We start from the raw sequence: 19,868 nt of genomic DNA, 5'->3' as shown, positions 1-19,868 counted from the left end.
AGGACGCTGTCCAGATCCAGGGTTCCAGGAAGAAACTCCCAACCTGTCTGCAAGAGGCGGAACACAAGGCTTAGAGGGAGGAGCCAACATTTTTCTTTTTTGGTCTGAGTTACCTCACTCAGGATGATTTTTTTTTTTTAATTCCATCAATTCACCTTTGACTTTCTTTCTTTCTTTCTTTCTTTCTTTCTTTCTTTCTTTCTTTCTTTCTTTCTTTCTTTCTTTCTTTCTTTCTAACAGCTGGATTCCATTATGTAAGATGTACTATGTTTTCATTGTCCATTCATTAGTTGATGTACATTTAGACTTTTTCTAATTTCCGGCTATTATGCATAAAGCAGCAATGGGCATGGTTGAGCAAGCATCTCTATAGTAGGATATAGAACCCTTTGTACCCAAAAGACTTATGCCCAAGACTGGTATAGCTGGATCTTGATAAAGGTAGATTTCCAGCTTTCTGAAGTCTACTACACTGATTTCAATAGTGCTTGTACCAGTTTGCACTCTCACTGACAATAAGTGTTCTCCTTTCCCCTTATCTGCACCAGCATGTGATCTGATTTGTTTTATTTATCTTGGCCATTCTTACTGATGAAAGGTGAAATCTTAAAGCAGTTTTGATTTGCATTTCTCTGATGGTTAAGGGTGTTGATAATTTCTTTAAGTGTTTCTCAGCCATTTGTGTTTCATCTTTTGTTACTTGTTTTTTGTTTAGTTTTTCAAGTTCTATATATATATTTAGATACTAATCCTCAGATATTTTCCTGTTCTCTAGCTGCCATTTTGCTGAAATGATGGTGTGTTTTGCCATACATGAAGCTTTTCCTTGAGGTCCTGTTCTTTACTTGTTGATCTTAATGCTATCAGTATCTTGCTGAGAAAGTCCTTTCCTGTGCCAATGAGCTTGAACATATTCCACACTTTGTCTCTGTCAGATTCAGGGTATCTGGTCTTATGTTGATATCATTGATCAATCTGGAGTTGAGTTATGTGCAGGTTGATAGATAGGGATCTATTTGAACTCAGTTTGACATTTAGCCATCCATTGTGTATTTTTGGCTTTGTCAAAATCAGGTGTCCATAGGTGTGTTGGTTTGTCTGGGCCTTCAGTTCGATTTCATTGATCAGTGTGTATGTTTTTATGCAGTACCTTGCTGGGTCTATTACTGTAGCTCTGCAGTACAACTTGACATTTGAGATAGTGGTACTTCTACCAGTTCTTTTGTTTGCATAATTGTTTTATGTATCCTGTATTTGTGTGTGTGTGTGTGTGTGTGTGTGTGTGTTTCCTTGTGCAGTTTTAATTTCCGTGAAGAATTGTGTTGAATTTTGATGAAGATTCCATTGCATCTATAAATTACTTTTGGTAGGATGGCCATTTTCACATTATCAATCCCATGGCTCCATGAATATGGGATACATTTCCATCTCTGGCATCTTCAGTTTCTTCATTGTCTTAACATTTTTAGTATAGAAGTCTTTCACTTGCTTGGTTAGTTATTCCAATGTATATTTTTTGAGACTGCTGTAAAAGATACTATTTCCCTTATTTCTTGTTCAGTGTATTTCTAATTTATGTATGGGGAGACTAATAGTGTGTGTGTGTGTGTGTGTGTGTGTGTGTGTGTGTGTGTGTGTGAATTTTGTATCCTGCTACTTTGCTGAAAGTGTTTAGCAGCTGTAGAAGTTTCCTGGTAAATTTCTTAGGGCCTTTTATGTATAAAAGTCCTATCATCTGCAAATAAAGACAGTTGGTCTTTTCCTTTTTCTATTAGCATCCCCTTGGTCTCCTCCAGTTGTTTTGATGCTCTAGCTATCAAATAGGCATGGAGAGAGTAAACATCTTGTTCCTGATTTTAGTGGAAATGCTTTGGGTTTCTCCCATTTAGGTTGATGTTGGCTGTGAGCCTGCTCTAAATTACCTTTATTATGTTGAGGTATGCTCCTTGTATTCCTTAGCCTCTCCAAGACTTTAATTATGAAGTAATATTGGATTTTGTAACAGGCCTTTTTTCATAGGACAATCACATGGTTTTGTTTTTTAGTATTTTTGTATTGAATTATGTTTGTTTATTTGCATATATAGAACTATCTTTGTGTCCCTCAGAAGAGGTTGATTTGATTTGGCCACATTTAGGCGTGGTCTTCAGTCTTGACAAATATTCTGTTATTACAGTGTATAGCATTTCCTCAAAAATCCTAAGATTTTCTCTTAGTTTTATCTTTGTTTGCTGTCTTGAATTTTGTTTCCTTCTCCTCCTTTCTCTGCTTCTTCTCTTGTTCTGCTTTTGCTTCAGAAAGTTTTACATCTTTAGCATTATGAAGTAACTAGCCTGATGCTGTTTCCTTGTGTTATTACTCATTCTTGAAAAGCTGAGCGGCCTCTATGTCTATGTGTTGGAGGTTTTTCATATAGGCTTACTAGGTAACTATTGAATTGCTTCAGTTTAATTACAGGTGCATAGATGACTTGGTACTACACATTTGAGTTTCTTTGTGTCACTTAGATGTTATTTTCATTCTGCTTAATTATTCAGAATGGCTTCTAAGTGTAGTTGGTTATCTGGCTTTTAAGCAGTGTTGAAGTGGCCTTGGGGTCTACTAATATTTGCTAAAAACACTATTAATTTGAATGATAAATGATATCCTTTGACTTTTGTTTTCATTTTAGAGAGCAGCTGCTAGTTTGGTATCCAGAGAAGAAAGCAAAAATGATACTGTTGATAAAGCCGACAAGTCTGCAGAGCCTGAGCAGTCTCATTCCAACACAAGTACTCTCACAGAGCGAGAGCCTAGCTCCTCCAGTCTCTGCAGCATCGATGAGGAACACCTCACAGACATCGAAATTGTTCGCAGAGTGTTTTCATCTAAGAGAAGCAATGTAAACTTTGTCACAGAGATATTTCGTCAGGTAAAATACTGTCAACATTTTTAGATTGTAATGAAATTATTGCATATATTGATTTTTAGCCATTTAAAATTGATTCTTTATGAAGATTTCTAAAGTTAATTTTAAGTTTTGTAAACTTATATAAAAACCCTTTAACATTTTCCATGCTTCCTCCTGTTACCTGGTTGGTGTTTTTCTCTCCAAACGAAGCTTTGTGCATGCTAAACACATGCTCTACTGGACTTACACCCTCTTTCTTTCCTTTTTCTCCCTTCATATTCCTTATGTTATCAAAACAGTTTATACTTGTTCACTGTGTTTCTTAGTTAGGGTTTCTGTTGCTGAGATAAAACACCATGACACCAAAGTTAACCTTGTTAAGCTTGTTGGACTCATCATCCAGATAAGTCAGGGCTGAAGCTCAAAGCAGGACTCGAACTGGAGTCTCTGGAGGGGTGCTGCCTACTGACTTGCTCCTCCTCGCTTGTGCTCAACCTGCTTGCTTATTACACCCAAGGATGGCACTGCCCACTTGAGCTGTGCCCTCCCACATCAATTATCAACCAAAAAATGCAACACTGTCTTTAGTCACAGGCTGATTTTGTACAGATATTTTCTCAATTGAGGTTCCTTCTTCCCAAATGACGTTGGTGTGTGTCAGCACAAAACAGGTCAGCACACTGTGACAGTTAGTTTAAGTGTCAATATGACACAACCTGGACTTTTGAGGAACAATCTAGATCGGGATGGTCTGTGGACATGGGAAATTGTTTTGTTTATAATTAAATGATATGGGAACAAGCAGCCAAACATGGACAGCATGATTCTTTGGGCTTGGTATACTAAACCATATACGAGTGCAGAAAGTGAACTAAGTCCCAGAAGGGTGGTACATGCGTTCTGTTCTCTCTGCCTCTGACTGTGGAGATGATGTGACCTCCTTAGCAATAATGGATTATAACCTGGAGTAGTAAACTAAAGTAAAAGCTATGACATTGGGGCTGGTGAGATGGCTCAGCGGGTAAGAGCACCTAACTGCTCTTCCAAAGGTGCAGAGTTCAAATCCCAGCAACCACATGGTGGCTCACAACCATCCTTAACAAGATCTGACTCCCTCTTCTGGAGTGTCTGAGGACAGCTACAGTGTACTTACTTATAATAAATATATAAATCTTAAAAAAAAAAAAAAGCTATGACATTTTCAAATATGACATTTTCATACATGTACATAGACATTTCAGTCATACTTCTGCTAGCCCCTCTTACTCTTCCCAACTAGCTCTCCTCCCCCCATGACTGAATGAGTTTCATGAGGGTTACTTGTTTAAAGGAGCATGGGTACCTTACCAGTGGCTAGACCACTGAGGAAAATGTCTCTCCCTCCCCCATTAACCCTTTATTATGTATAAATCTTCAGAGTGGTTGGGGCCCCTGTACCTTTCCCTGTCAGGACTTAGACCAGCCCAATCTCGTTTAGATCTTGAACAGGTGATCAGAGCTGTTGAGGGTTCAGGAGTCTGACAACCATGGCAAGTCAGGGTTCCACAGCTCTCTGCAGCCTGCTTCCCTCCTACATTCCTGCCCTCTTCCTGGGCGGTTTTGGAAGGTGTGTTATGGATTCCCATTGTACCCTGTCAATCATCTTATTCTCTGTGCTAGTTATGAATCTTTGCTGACCTCTGCACAAAGAAGTGTTTCTGACTAACCCTTACAATAGCATTAATCTATGGGTATAGGCATAGTTATTTAAGGAATAATTTGAGGACCAGGTGTGGTGGTTTATGCCTTAATCACAGAACTCAGAAGGCAGAGGCTTCTGCTGGAAACCCAGCAGCAGGAGGATCACTCTGTCTGATACCAGCCTGGTCTAGTGAGACCCTGTCTCAAAACCAGGGGTTGGGGGTGAAGAAACAAAAGATAGTTTGCTAGACACATCTACTTAGCAAAATGACAGCCATAGCTTCCCTCCCGACTGGTGATTTTCCTAACCTAGGCATTTGAATGGATTACAATGCCAGGCGTAAATTTTCTCTTGTGGAGCAACCATCAGCTTCAGTTAGAAAGCAGTGTTTACCCACAACAGACTCTCCACTACTGCATAGGTTGGTTTATCTCGCATGTCTGGGTAGTTTTTGTTTTCACTTTTGTTCCTGGCTGGCTTTTTTTTTTTTTTTTTAATTAACACTGTAGCTGTCTTCAGACACACCAAAAGAGGGCATCAGATTCCATTACAGATGGTTGTGAGCCACCATGTGGTTGCTGGGAACTGAATTTAGAACCTCTGGAAGAGTAGTCAGTGCTCTTAACCACTGAACCAACTCTCCAGCTCTGCCTGGCTGTCTTTTAAAAAGTTAGCCTATTATATCAGATTTTCTCATGTCTTTTCTATACATTATTAGTATATACCTCCTTCTCAGCCCCATCTTGTTACCCAGTTCTCAATATTCTTCCTTTCATTTTGCATTTTGACATCACAAGCGTTCTACTACCCCAGGTCCCCTCACCACCCCTTTAACATTCTTTTATCTATCTCATGTGCTCCTTTCTACTTTCTTTTTTTTTTTTTTTTTTTCGAGACAGGGTTTCTCTGTGTAGTCCTGGCTGTCCTGGAACTCACTTTGTAGACCAGGCTGGCCTCGAACTCAGAAATCCGCCTGCCTCTGCCTCCCGAGTGCTGGGATTAAAGGCGTGCGCCACCACGCCCGGCTTCCTTTCTACTTTCTGAGGCTCTGCACATGCCTACATATGAAAGTGCAAGCTAGCACTGTAACTGTATGTGAGAGAGAACACATAGGTTGGCTTTTGTTTTGTTTGTTTGTTTTTGTTTTTGTTTTTTGAGACAGGATTTCTCTGAGTAGCCCTGGCTGTCCTGGAATTCTAGACCAGGCTGGCCTTGAACTTAGAAATGCTCCTGCCTCTGCCTCCCAAGTGCTGGGATTAAAGGCATGTGCCACCACTGCCTGGCGAATATATAATTTTTGCCTTAGCCTGAGTTACTCTACTTATTTTTCATTTTTCTTTATGGCCACATAAAATCCATTGTGTATATGCCACATTTGTATTTCTTCATTTGATGGACATGTAGGCTGATTTCATTTCCTTGCTCTTGTGAGTAGAGCAGTCATGGCCATGGATGTGCAGTTATCTCTGTGGTATATATAGAGTTCTCTGGGAAAATGCCTAGATGTGGTATCGCTGTGGCATTTTGAGAACCTTTACTGATTTCCATAGTAGCTAAACCAGTTTCCATGCCCACTACAACGAGTGAAACTTGCTTTCTTCCCATCCTTGCTAGCACTGTTGTTTTTGTTTTTTCTTTGTTTTTTTAAAAAAGATTTATTTTATGTATACGAGGCATTTTTTGCATGTATTTCTGTGTATCATGTGCATGCCAGGTGCCCACAGTGGTCAAAAGAGGGTATCAGATTCCCTGGAACTGGAGTTATGGACAGTTTGAGCCATCATATGGGTGCTGCAAATTGAGCCCATGTCCTCTGCAAGAACAAGTGTTCTTAAGTGCTGAGCCATCTCTAGCACCTCTTACATTTCCTGACAGTAGCCATTCTAACTGGGATGAGATGTAACCTCAGAGTATTTTTAATTTGTGTTTCCTTGGTGACCAAGGATGTTGAGCACTATTAAAAGTATTTATAGGACATTTTTGGTTGGTTTGTTTCTTTCTTTATAGTTTAGGTTTTTATTTAGTTTAGTTCATAAAAGCACTTTCTATATTCAGGATATTAATCCTCTGTCAGATATATAGCTGGTAGTAATTTTCTTTCATACTGTAAGCTGTCTATTCACTCAATATTTCCTTTGCAATAAAGAAATACTTTTAAAAAAAACATTCATGAAGATCCTTCTTGAGTTGATTTTTGTGCAGGATGACATATAATGTTTTACTTTCATTCAGATGTGGACATCCTAACACTACTTGTAGAAGAAAGATGTTTGTTTTTGATATCTTCCTGAAAAGCAACATGATGGCCGCTGTGTGAGCTAATATATGAGTCCCACTGTTTCCTCCCACTCTAGCTGCTAGTTTGTTTTCCCACCACTTCCAAGCTGTTTTTATGATTGTAGTATATATTAGTAATTACACATGATGATACCTTTAGCATTATTCTTTAGCTCAGGATTGCTTTAGCTATCTGTGGTCTTTTGTGCTTCCATATGAATTTTAAAGTTTTCTATTTCTATAAAGGATGACTGTAGAATTTTGATGGGGAATATAAGAATCTATAGATTGCTTTTGGTAGGATGATCATTTTCACAATTTAATTCTTTTAATCTGTGAGCATGGAAGATCTTTCCATTTTAGTGACTTCTTCAGTTTCCTTCAGTATTTTAAATTTTCATTGAAAAGATTCCATGGTCTGGCGAGATAGCTCAGTGGATGAAGGTTCTTGTCACTAAGCCTAACGACTTGAGTTTGATCTCTGGGATCCACATGTTGGAAAGAGAGAACAGACTCCCAAAAGTTAGCCTCTGATCTTCACGGGTGCACCATGTGCACATATACAAAACATGTAATAAAAACCAATTATAAAAGACCTATCCTTTCCTTGGTTAGATTTATTTGTTCGTGTGTGTGTGTGTGTGTGTGTGTGTGTGTGTCTGTGTGTCTGTGTTTTGAGGCTATTGTGAATGGGGTTGTTTTTCAGATTCATTACCAGTGTGTTTATCATTGGTATATAGGGAAGCTACTGATTTTTTTTGTGTGTTAAATTTGAGTCTTTGCATGTTGTTTAAAATGTTCATTAGCTCTGAAGAGTTTTTGTGGTGAAGTCTTTCAGGTCTTATGTGTAGTGAGGTATCCACCAGAGAAGATTGCTCAGGCAGTCTTCATTAGCTGGTCAGCAGCTACATTGAGTGTTCAAGATCCCAGAGTATCACTCAGCCTTTCTCAGGATCAGCCTTCCAGCACAAAAACATGTTCTGGATTGACATACTTCAGTTAATGAGAACAGTCAGCCAGAAGAGGAACCACAGAAGCCAAAAAGTAAGAATAGTATATTTAGAGACTTGACCAGAACTATGGATTTTGATGGATCAGTCTGTGTTTTTTTTAATTTTGGCTGGAGGTGCTGCGCTGAGTTTCATAGCCTGAATGATATCTCCATCATGGAGTCAGTTGTGCTAAAGTCTAGGGCTAGACTAAGGTCTGGAGCCCTGTTACATACAGAATCATGTCAAATACAAATAAGGATACATTATCTTTACTTCATCCTTTTCTATTTGTATCCCTTTTATTTTCTTTTGTCTTAATAATCTAACTAATCTTCAAATTTTGTATTGAATAGGCATGGCTAGAGAGCATCAGACATCTTATTTCTTGTCTTAGAAATGTATCTAAGCTGTTTACAATTTAATATTTTCTTGACTATAGGTTTGTAATATATAGCCTTTATTATGTTGAGATATATTCCTTCAACTCCTAGTTTTTTCTGCACTTCTATCATGAGTGGATATTAAATTTTTCAAAAGTATATTTATCAAGAGGATTATGTGATTTCTACCCATTTTTGAAACTTATAGCATTTATTGACTTAGATATATAGCATATCTAAGAATAAAGTCAATTTGATCATGATTAATGATTTTTTTTTTTAAAGATTTATTTATTTATTATATGTAAGTACACTGTAGCTGTCTCCCTCCAGAAGAGGGCATCAGATCTTGTTACGGATGGTTATGAGCCACCATGTGGTTGCTGGGATTTGAACTCCAGACCTTTGGAAGAGCAGTCGGGTGCTCTTACCCACTTAGCCATCTCACCAGCCCGATTAATGATCTTCTGATGTGATTTTAAATTTGTTTTTTAAAGCATTTTCTTGGGAACTTCTGCATGTATATTTATCAGGGTGACTAGTGTGTAATTTTATTTTTTTATGTCTTTCTAGTTTTAATCTAACTTATAGATCCCTTTTAATTGTTTAATTACATCTTGGTTTAATTTTGGTAAATTATAAGCACTTAGAAATTCGTCCATTTCTTTTAGCTTTTCCAACTAAGTAGAATATGATTTTAAGGTAAAATCTAATTATTTTTTGAATCTCAGTGGTATCTGTTGTTATGGCTCCCTTTTCATCTCAAATTTTATTAATTGGGGACTTTTTCTTTGGCTAAAGTTTTACCAATTTTGTGTATCTTTTCAAAGAAAATAGCTCCTTGTTTCATTGTTGTTACTGATTTCATTGCATTAATTTCTGTTGTGTTCTTAGTGAGTTCTTTCCTCTAGTAGCTTTGGGAGTTGGCTTGTTCCTTCCTCAGAACCCTAAGTTATTTACTTAGATCTCTCTGATTTTTCAATGTAGGAAATTAGAGCTCTATACTTTTCTTTAGGACAGCTTTTATTGCCTCTCAATAGGTCCGTATGTGTTTTTGTTTTCATTCAATTCTGGAAATTTCTTAATTTCTTCAAGGTCCCATTCATCACCCAATAGTGTTGTTTAGTCTCCATGAATATATGTTGTTGATTATAGTTTTACTCCATTGTGATCCGATAGTATCCAAGAAAATAGGCCAGTTTTCCTGTGTTTGTGAGACTTGCTTTGTGTGCTAATGTATAACCTCTTTAGAACATTCCTGGGGCTTCTGAGAAAAATTTATATTTTTCAGTGTTTGGATGGAAGTCTGTAGATGTCTGTTAAATTCATTTGATATATGATATTATTTGATGGAGATTAACTTAATAACTCACTAATTAATTGATTAGTAATAAGTCTGATTGTTTTTATCTAGATGATTTGTCATTAGGTAAGAGTAGGATATTGAAGTCACCTTTTGTTGTGGTTCTGGTTACTGTGTGGCTTGTGAGTATTTGCTTTATGAAATGGATGTGCCTGTGCTTGGCATATATGTTAAGACTTTTACTATTCTCTTGATGGTTCATTTCTTCAGCTCCTGTTGTCCTAAGGTAGTGTCTGTTTTTTTGTGGTAAAGTATGTTCCTTAGAACAAAGAGGTGGTTCCTACTTTTGTTCTAGTCTATATCTTTTCTTGGGAAATTGAAACCATAACTATTCTGAGCGTTTATTGAATGCTGTGTACTGATTTCTTTCATTTTGTTGATTCTTGTAGGGTTTGTTTCTTTTTTTTTTTTTCTCCTTCTTAACTATTATTCTAATATGATTTATTTCCTATGGACTGAGGATGGAATTTTTCTTTTTAGTTTAGGACAGTCCTTTAAAGCATCTTCTATAAAGAGGTGGCTTAGTCAGTGGTCATGAATTCTGTGAGCCTGTTTTAATCATGGGATTTTTACTTTCCTCCTCCTGTTACAGGACAGCCCAGCTGGCCATGACTGTATTTGTGGTTTAGCAGTTGGCTTTCAGAACTTGAAATCTATCTTTATGGGATCTTCTACTGCATAATGTTTCAAAGTACAAATCTGCCCTTTTTTTATGATAGGCCTGCTTTTATGTGTAACTTGATGTTTCTCTCTGCCATTATCAGTATGCATTCTTCATTCTGTGTATTTAGTGTTTTAGTTAAAATTCAAGGGGATGTTCTTTCTTGCCTTATTGTTTGGTGTTGTGAACCAAACATCCCTTCTTTCTACGGATAGGCACCTCTTTCCTAACTCTAGGACATTTTTTGTTATAATTCTTTTGAAATGTTTTCTGTATTTTTAAAATAAATTTTATTCCTCCTATGTTTGTGGCCTTTAGACTTGGTCTTTTCATAATGTCACATGTATTTTGGAATTCTCTGCCTTAATTTTGCCTTTGCTGGGTTGTTCCAGTTCCTCCATTTTGTTTTCAATCAGATAATTTTTTCCGTCTTTCATCTATTCTGTTAGTGAGACTTTGCACAGAACTTTTAATGTGATGTACTGTTTTTTGTTTCTAGAATTCATACTGACTACTATTAGGTGCCATCTTGTTGGATTCTTCTCTCATACCCCACATCACCATTCTTGTTTAGTCAGCTGTCTCTATTTTGCATCTGTGGCTAAGTTTTTTTATGGAAGCATTTTAATGACAATAATCCTTAAAACAGCAACAATGTAAGTTATAAATGTGGCTTATTATAAGAAGTTATATTTATATTTGATTTTCTAAGAGTAAAGTTTCATGAAACAAAGAATATCACTATTAGTAATACAATTAAAACAAATCTTTTTTCCTTCTGCTTCAATGTCTATCTACTGTATTTCTCTTTTAAGGTATTTACAAAATATTTGGCAATAAAAGGCTTTCTCTGAATTGATGAATAGTTAATGAGTTGATTAAGTTTGTGAAATTGTTTTTATTTTCTATTGTGTAAAATGAAAATATATTAATATATTTGTGGCAAAAGAAAAAGTATTATTTTTTCTCTTTTTAATTTACTAGGCATTTTTATTACCAATTTGTGAAGCAGCAGCTATGAGAAAAGTGGTGAAAGTGTATCAAGAATGGATTCAACAAGAGGAAAAACCTTTGTTTATGCAAGAGCCCGAGGACACTGTGGTCACCTGTTCAGATATACCCTGCAGTGAAACTGTCACCGATCATGAAAGTGCAATAGAAGATGGAGAAAAAAGAGAAGAGGTAAAGTCATCAGATGTCTGTGTTCTTTTTTATATGTCATTAAAGGTTTTTATTTGATTTTGTGTTTGTGTGTGTGTTTTGTATGTGAAAGAGAGAGAAAGAGACTATGTTCACATTTACAAGAGAGAGATTGTACATGTGGAGTTGTCGATATATATGTTCTAATGTAAGTTCAGTAGATCATTTTTCAAAATTTTAATAATGTGTTAATATGAATACATTTAAAAAGTATAAGACTGTCTGTATTTGTCTGATTTTCTTTTCTACTGTACAATGTCCAATGAACCAGAAGAGGAACATTTGGGTAGTATTTGTTTATTTTAGTGGTTAATTTAACCTCATCAAGAGGAGTTCAATCAGGATAGACACATACTGTTCTTGTGTACACTCACCCTACCCTGCATCATTTATTTAGAAATAGAATAAACTATATAGAGAATTACAAACAGAGGCCAGACATGGTGGTGTATGCCTTTAATTCCAGCCCTCATGAGGCAAAGGCAGATGGATCTCTGAGTTTGAGACCAGTGTGGTCTACATAGTTTCAGGGGAATTAAGCTACATAGGGAGACTCTGTCTCAACAACAACAAAACAACCAAGCAAAACCACAAACAAAACTAACGCACAAACAAAAACTAATATTAGAAAGAAGCAATGACTGGAGTGGGGAAGATGAGTTGCTCATACAGATGCCTTGATGGGTTAATCTTATGTCGGTTACTCACATCAATATTAATCATTAGCATTAGCCACTCATGGAAAGATGGAAACTGAAAAGTGCAGATTTGTTGATGGTGACAAATGTGGCTGGAGGAGGGAGAAAGTGGAGTTTGTGGATAAGAATCTTATCTTTATAGTTTATATATCATTTTGGAAAACTGTAGAAGACATGTTGTAGAGATAGCCTGAGAGAAAGTCTGGGCTAGAACATAGAGTGTTGTATTGGCTTTTCACAGAGCTCAGTTCCTGGTCCAGTTTCTAGTTATGACAGATTATTGAACAATACTACCTGTATGTTGTAGGTATAACTCTGTATAAGCTATAAAAAGGCAGCGCTTTGAAAATATTGATGACAAAGGGCTGGGACTGTCACTGGTGTAGACTGCTTGCATAGCATATGCAAGGCCCTGAGTTGGATCACTAGAATCACAAAGGGGCAGGAGCAGGCAAATGGCTCATACCTGTAATTCTAGCCATTGGGAGACTGAAGCAGAGAGATGGTTGATAATTCAAGGCCAAATTGGGCTATAGAATGAGAACCTGTCAGGGAGGGAAGGAGAAAGGAAGATATTATTAATGAATTTTCAAAAGCAGCAGTCACTGGGAGATGGCTCAGTGGATCAAATATCCATACAGCCACACATGGGTATAAATACCTGTATACACTTGTTCACACACATGTATACAACTTGTATGCACAGCCTACAACACAACAAAACAGGCTTTTATGTGGTGTAACTTGTAGTCTGTAATACCAAACAGCATCAAAACTCAGTGAGAAAACTTCAGTAGTAATTGTTTTAAGTAGTGTTTTTGTTATTTTTAAATTTTTGTTGTAAGAATTTTACTGTTAAGAATCTGTTTCTAAGTTATATAAATTCTGACATTTAATATAGAACGGAATTCATCTTTTACAAAGCTGTGAATAGTATAAAATGATTGTAGAATATATGAGACTATACACAGAAAAATTACTACATATGAATTGATTTTTAATTGGCTAGTCATAATTTTTTACTTTGCTTTTTTTAGTAAGAACTTTTACAGTGAATATATATATTACTTGTGTAATGAGTTAAAATATTTATATCTTTATTTATTTATTTATTTTTTAAAGATTTGTTTATTTATTATATGTAAGTACACTGTAGCTGTCTTCAGACACTCCAGAAGAGGGAGTCAGATCTTGTTATGGATGGTTGTGAGCCACCATGTGGTTGCTGGGATTCGAACTCCGGACCTTCAGAAGAGCAGTCGGGTGCTCTTACCCACTGAGCCATCTCACCAGCCCCTTGATTTATTTTTTTAAGATTTATCTTTATTGTTTTTAGTTATCTGTAGGTCTTTGTATCTGCTCATGAGTACTTTCGGGGGCACTGGAGTCCTGTAGAGCTAGAGTTCTAGCAGTTGTAATCTAGCCAGTGTGGGTGCTAGGGACTGAACTCAGGTTCTCTGGAAGAGCATCAGGTGCACTTAACCACTGAGTTATCTTTCCAGGCTCCTAAAATAATCTTTTGAGGGAAAGAAACAGTTTAGTAGTGTGGCCTAATAATCTTAGAGACTCTTTATGTTTACTGACTTATTGCAGCATTCTCATTGATGAAATATTAAAAGCTTGATATTTTGCTTCAGGAAAATGGGACCAATACTTCTGAACATGGTCGAAATTCTAGCTGGACAAAAAATGGTTCCTATCAAGAAGCTTTTCATGTCTCTGAAGAAGCCACAGAACAAAATATTCAAGCTGGTACTCAGGCTGTCTTGCAGGTGGGTGGCTTTATACTTCTGTTTGTTTGTGTGTGTGCTTATAGTTCCTAGAATTGAACCCTGGGCCCAGTGGCAAGACAAGTTCTCTACCAGTGTGTTACTGTTAAAAAGAAAAAGAAAAAGTCATCAAATATTTCAAATGCCCATACTTACATACAAAATACATGTGCATGTGTTTGTGTGTGTGTGTGTGTATATGTGTGTGTGTGTGTGTCTGTGTGTGTATATATATTTGTGTATATATATACACATATATATATATGTTTACTACTCATATCTATGAGTGGTTGTCACCATACCACATTTGTTTTTTTTATAAAATACATTTTATGAAACTGCCATGAAAAACATTGCAGTTAGTTTACACATGAGAAGAGATGCTCAAATGTAAACATAATAAATTCATATATATACATATATATATTTACATATCTATGAGTTGCAATTAAAACATTTATTTTCATAAAATATATACTGAAACATTGCAGTTCAGATGAGAAAAGATGCTCCAATTCAAGACTGATGAAGGAAAAATAAATTGAATTAGGAAAATGTACTTGATTTTGTTTTTACATTTAGTGTTTATATGGGGGAGCAGGTGTATGCTTGTCATGTGGAGGTCAGCAGACAACTTGTTAAAGTATATTCTCTCCTACTTAAGTCATCAGGCTTGAGGTCGAGGGCCTTTACTGTCTAAACCATGGCACTGGCCTCAAAAGTTTTAAAAACATCTCACATCTCTTGTAGACAGTGAAAAATTATGATCTTATAACTCATGTACTGGGGAGATGTACAGAAGAAGGAATTCACAAACACTTCTGAGTCTCCATCTCTATGTATCCTCTGACTGCCTATCCTTTGAAAAGATTTGCAGGAGTTCCCAGGTTTCTTTTCTCCTTTTCCTTCCCCTTCCTGCTCTGCTTTTCTGTTGATGGTGCTTGAGACAGAACCCAGGCCCCAGACATTCTACTTCAGCCTCCTGCCATCAAGTTGTATTCTTTTCCATTCTGTTTCATTGTCAAAGTTACCTTTAACCTCTGTCTTGTTAAATCTAAAATGAAGTCTTTCCTTTGTTTGGTTTTGGTTTTGGTTTTTGGAAGCAGAGTCTTTGTATATACTAGGATTCTTTGTATCATTTCACGGCTTCTCTGTTTTCTAAATTCCCGGGTATATTGTTTCTTGTCTTTCATGTATATTGTGAATTCCTTAGCTCTGTCTTGAGAATCTGTAGACTCTCCTACAGCTTGCCTTCACAGGAAACCTTAAGAGCATAGGCCTAGTCTGTTTCTTCTCTTAGCCCCTAATATGTTCTCAATGCCAGGCAGCAGGAATCTGTACACATAAGTCAGATCATAAGCTTCTCTGTTGAACGCCTTCCTGTGGCTTTTCAGTTCTCTGTTAACAGTCTATAACCTTTGCACCATTGCTCTCGAGAGTGCTTCACACCCTGGCCCACAGGGTAATTGCAAAAACAAGGATGTTAAAGTTAAGCCATTTAATTCTCTTTAAAAGTTTGGATTTGAGATATATATCCTTTTTTTTCCTATTCTTATTGAAAAAACTGTGCTTTATGGTGGGGTTGATCTACAAAAGGTAAAGGGGCACCTGTTCTCCCTGTTGATGATGGGAAGAGTTCTGTTTTTCATGCCTTTTCTTTCTTTCTTTCTTTCTTTCTTTCTTTCTTTCTTTCTTTCTTTCTTTCTTTCTTTCTTTCTTTCTTTCTTTCTCTTCTTCTCTCCTTCTTTTAAACAAAATCTCCTGTTGCTTTTCCTCTGACTCACTTCATTCTGTACTTGTTATCACTCCTCAAGAATACAAGGCAAGCCCTCACCTTATGGCGTTTGAACTTGCTTTTACTTTTCTGAATCTTTTTCTCAGATGGCTACATAACTCCGTTTTTATTCCCCCCTCCTTTTATGCTTATTTGACTCCCGGGACATTGAAGTGACAGGAAGCATCTTTGTTCTTATCTTTTAAAAAGTGAGTTTTTGTTGTTGTTGTTGTTTGAGATTATAATATAGTTACATCATTTTCCATTTCCCTTTTCTCCTTCCAAGCTTTCCTATATGCACAATGTGGCTCTTTCAGATTCATGCCTCTTCTTTTAGGAAAGAGCACACCATTATTCTTGTCTTTTGTTGGTGCTTCTCAAGTGCTCTTGCTGTGTGTATAAAATTGTTAGATTTTTTTGTAAATGCTTGTTTTTAGAGTTTGGTATTTTCTGTTTTTTCTTAGTTTAACTCTTTTACAGTAATGAATTAAATGCTGAGTTCTTTTCCTGAATAAATTAAAACAAACATATTTGTTCTCTATCTTAATTTATTGATAGAAGTTATAGTACTAGATTTTTCTATGCTAAGGCATCCTTACATTTCTGGAGTAAACTCTACTTCATGATAAAATACAGTATTTTGTTTTGTTTGATTTGTTAATATTTTAAGATTTGTTTTGTTTTGTTTTGTTTTTCGAGACAGGGTTTCTCTGTTTAGCCCTGGCTGTCCTGGAACTCACTTTGTAGACCAGGCTGACCTCAAACTAGGAAATCCTCCTGTCTCTGCCTCCCAAGTGCTGGGATTAAAGGCATGCGCCACCACGCCCGGCTATATTTTAAGATTTTAATCTGTTATGTCCACAATTTAGACATTAGCTTTTTATTTAGTTCTTTAAAATGTAGTTCTTACTAACAACATTATGTTTTTATTTAGTAAATTGGGTGGTTTGTTCCTTCTTGCCTCTGAACAGACATAAGGATCATCTCCCATGAAGCTGAAGCAAGGCTGCTCAGAGATAGTTTTCTAGACCTGTTTGCAGTTTGGAGGATGGATTAGAGAGGCCTGTATTACTATCTCAGTGCCTGCTTGCTTGCTTGCTTTCTTTCTTTCTTTCTTTCTTTCTTTCTTTCTTTCTTTCTTTCTTTCTTTCTTTTCTTTCTATTTTTATTATTTAAATGCATTTTATACATCAAACATATTAATAATGAGTATTTTGAGAATCAAATAATACATAAAAATTTGTTCAACTTTTATATTCATATCCTTTCATACCCTAAAATATCATTAATGAATATTTAATACTATCCATAACTGAGGATCCTGTATCTAATGTTGAATGCTAAATTGTTTCAAAACATACAAAATACTCTTTAGGAGTTAAACATAGTAAAAGAGCATAAAATATTAAAAATGATTCATTAAGAAATATTTTCAAAACTCCTTATATGATACCACCTGATGTAGTGAGAGAGTATTTAAAACGCATTAAATATCTGTGTACATTGTCTAACAATCAGTTTACTTAAAAAAGATCAGTGTTTTAGGAGAGAAATTATTTTATCAGTAATTATATTTTAAAAATTTCAAAATAGCAAAAACTCTGAAGTTAAACACTAAGAAAATGCTAATTTCAGGCACAATGAGGAAAATTATCACTAATATTTCCATGATGTTTGTAGAACATGATTTTAATCTTTTCAACTGTTAATATTCAGCAAACAGAATACTTATTTTAAGGTATATTTTGTTGTTATGTCTCTCTTTTCATTTTTGATTTTGTTAATTTGGATACTGTCTCTGGGCCTCTGGTTAGTCTGGCTAAGGGTTTATCTATCTTGTTGATTTTCTCAAAGAACCAGCTCCTGGTTTTGTTGATTCTTTGTGTAGTTTTTTTTTTTTTTTCTATTTGGTTGATTTCAGCCCTGAGTTAGATTATTTTCTGCTGTCTACTCTTCTTGGGTGTAATTGCTTCTTTTTGTTCTAGAGCTTTCAGGTGTGCTGTCAAGCTGCTAGTGTAAGCTCTCCTCTGTTTCTTTTTGGAGGCACTCAGAGCTATGAGTTTCCTCTTCCACTGCCTTCATTGTATCCCATAAGTTTTGGTATGTTGTGGCTTCATTTTCATTAAATTCTAAGAAGCCTTTAATTTCTTTCTTTATTTTTTCCTTGACCAAATTATCATTGAGTAGAGTATTGTTCAACTTCCATGTGTATGTGTGCTTTCTGTTGTATTTGTTGGTATTTAAGACCAGCCTTAGTCTGTGGTGATCCGGTAGGTTGCATGGGATTATTTCAATCTTGTATCTGTTGAAGCCTATTTTGTGACTAATTATATGGTCAATTTTGGAGAAGGTACCATGGGGTGCTGAGAAGGTATATTCTTTTGCTTAATATGAAGTGCTCTATACCATTTGGTACATAATTTCTGTTACTTTCACTGTGCCTCTGTTTAGTTTCTGTTTCCATGATCTGTCCATTGCAGAGCGTGGGGTGTTGAAGTCTCCCACAGTTATTATGTGGGGTGCAATGTGTGCTTTAAGCTTTAGTAAAGTTTCTTTTATGAATGTGAGTAGCCTTGCATTTGGAGCATAGATGGTCAGAATCAAGAGGTCTTCTTGGTACATCTTTCCTTTGATGAGAATGAATTGTTCTCATCAATGAATTGTCCTAAATGATATTTTAGGGTATGAAAGGATATGAATATAAAAGTTGAACAAATTTTTATGTATTATTCGATTCTCAAAATACTCATTATTAATATGTTTGATGTATAAAATGCATTTAAATAATAAAAAAAGAAAGAAAAGAAAGAAAGAAAGCAAGCAAGCAAGCAAGCAAGCAGGCAGGCACAATTGTTATACTTTTGATAACTTTTGGTTGAAAGTCAACTTTATTCGATATTAGAATGGCTACTTCAGCTTGTTTCTTGGGACCATTTGCTTGAAAAATTGTTTTCCAGCCCTTTACTCTGAGGTAGTGTCTGTCTTTGTCACTGAGGTGCATTTCCTGAATGCAAAATACTGGGTCCTGTTTATGTATCCAGTTTGTTAGTCTGTGTCTTTTGGGGGGAATTGAGTCCATTAATGTTAAGAGATATTAAGGAAAAGTGGTTGTTACTTGCTGTTATTTTTGTTGTTAGAGGTGGAATTATGTTTGTGTGGCTATCTTCTTTTGGGTTTGTTGAAAGATTACTTTCTTGCTTTTTCTAGGGTGTAACTTCCCTCTCTGTGTTGGTGGTTTCCACCTATTATCCTTTGTAGGGCTGGATTCGTGGAAAGATATTGTGTAAATTTGGTTTTGAGAGTTTTGCTGAGTATAGTAGCCTGGGCTGGCATTTGTGTTCTCTTAGGGTCTGTATGGAATCTGCTCAGGATCTTCTGGCTTTCATAGTCTCTGGTGAGAAGTCTGGTGTAATATTTATAGGTCTGCCTTTATATATTACTTGACCATTTTCCCTTACTGCTTTTAATATTCTTTCTTTTTTTGTGTATTTGATGTCTTGATTATTATATGATGGGAGGAACTTCTTTTCTGGTCCAGTCTATTTGGAGTTCTGTAGGCTTCTTGTATGTTCATGGGCATCTGTTTCTTTAGGTTAGGGAAGTTTTCTTCTATAATTTTGTTGAAGAAATTTACTGTCCCTTTCAGGTGGGAATCTTCACTCTCTTCTATACCTATTATCCTTAGGTTTGGTCTTTTCATTATGTCCTGGATTTCCTGGATGTTTTAGGTTAGGAGCTTTTAGCTGTTTGCATTTTCTTTGACTGTTGTGTCAATGTTTTCTATGGTATCTTCTGCACCTGAGATTCTCTCTTCTATCTCTTGTATTCTGATGGTGATGTTTGCATCTATGACTTCTGATCTCTCTCCTAGGTTTTCTAACTCCAGGGTTGTCTCCCTTTGTGATTTTTTTTATTGTTTCTATTTCCATTTTTAGACCTTGGATGATTTTGTTCCTTTCCTTTGCCTGTTTGGTTGTGTTTTCCTGCAATTCTTTAAGAGATTTTTGTGTTTCCTCTTTAAGGGTTTGTAGCTCTTTACCTGTGTTCTCCTGTATTTCTTTAAGGGAGTTATTTATGTCCTTCTTAAATTCTTAAAGTCCTCTATCACCATCATGAAGTGATTTTAGATCTGAATCTTGCTTTTCTGGTGTGATGGGGTATCCAGGACTTGCTATGTTGGGAG

General features: G+C 36.1%; 1 protein-coding gene across 10 annotated transcripts in view; it reads left to right on the top strand.

Moving 5' to 3' along the window:
* Ralgapa1 (Ral GTPase activating protein catalytic alpha subunit 1) overlaps positions 1-19,868 on the top strand; it is a 221,187-nt gene that overhangs the window by 49,419 nt on the left and 151,900 nt on the right. For all 10 annotated transcript variants that reach the window (XM_029540679.1, XM_021201484.1, XM_021201489.1 and 7 more), the window contains exons 10-12: positions 2,672-2,911; positions 11,229-11,426; positions 13,780-13,914. In XM_029540679.1, the coding sequence (XP_029396539.1) occupies positions 2,672-2,911; positions 11,229-11,426; positions 13,780-13,914 (573 nt within the window). The remainder of the gene's footprint in view (positions 1-2,671; positions 2,912-11,228; positions 11,427-13,779; positions 13,915-19,868) is intronic.

The sequence above is a fragment of the Mus pahari genome, chromosome 7 (genome assembly GCF_900095145.1).
Source record: "Mus pahari chromosome 7, PAHARI_EIJ_v1.1, whole genome shotgun sequence".
Classification (NCBI taxonomy): Eukaryota; Metazoa; Chordata; class Mammalia; order Rodentia; family Muridae; genus Mus; species Mus pahari.
Note: the sequence above shows the minus strand (reverse complement) of the source record. Positions and strands in the feature narration are given on the sequence as shown.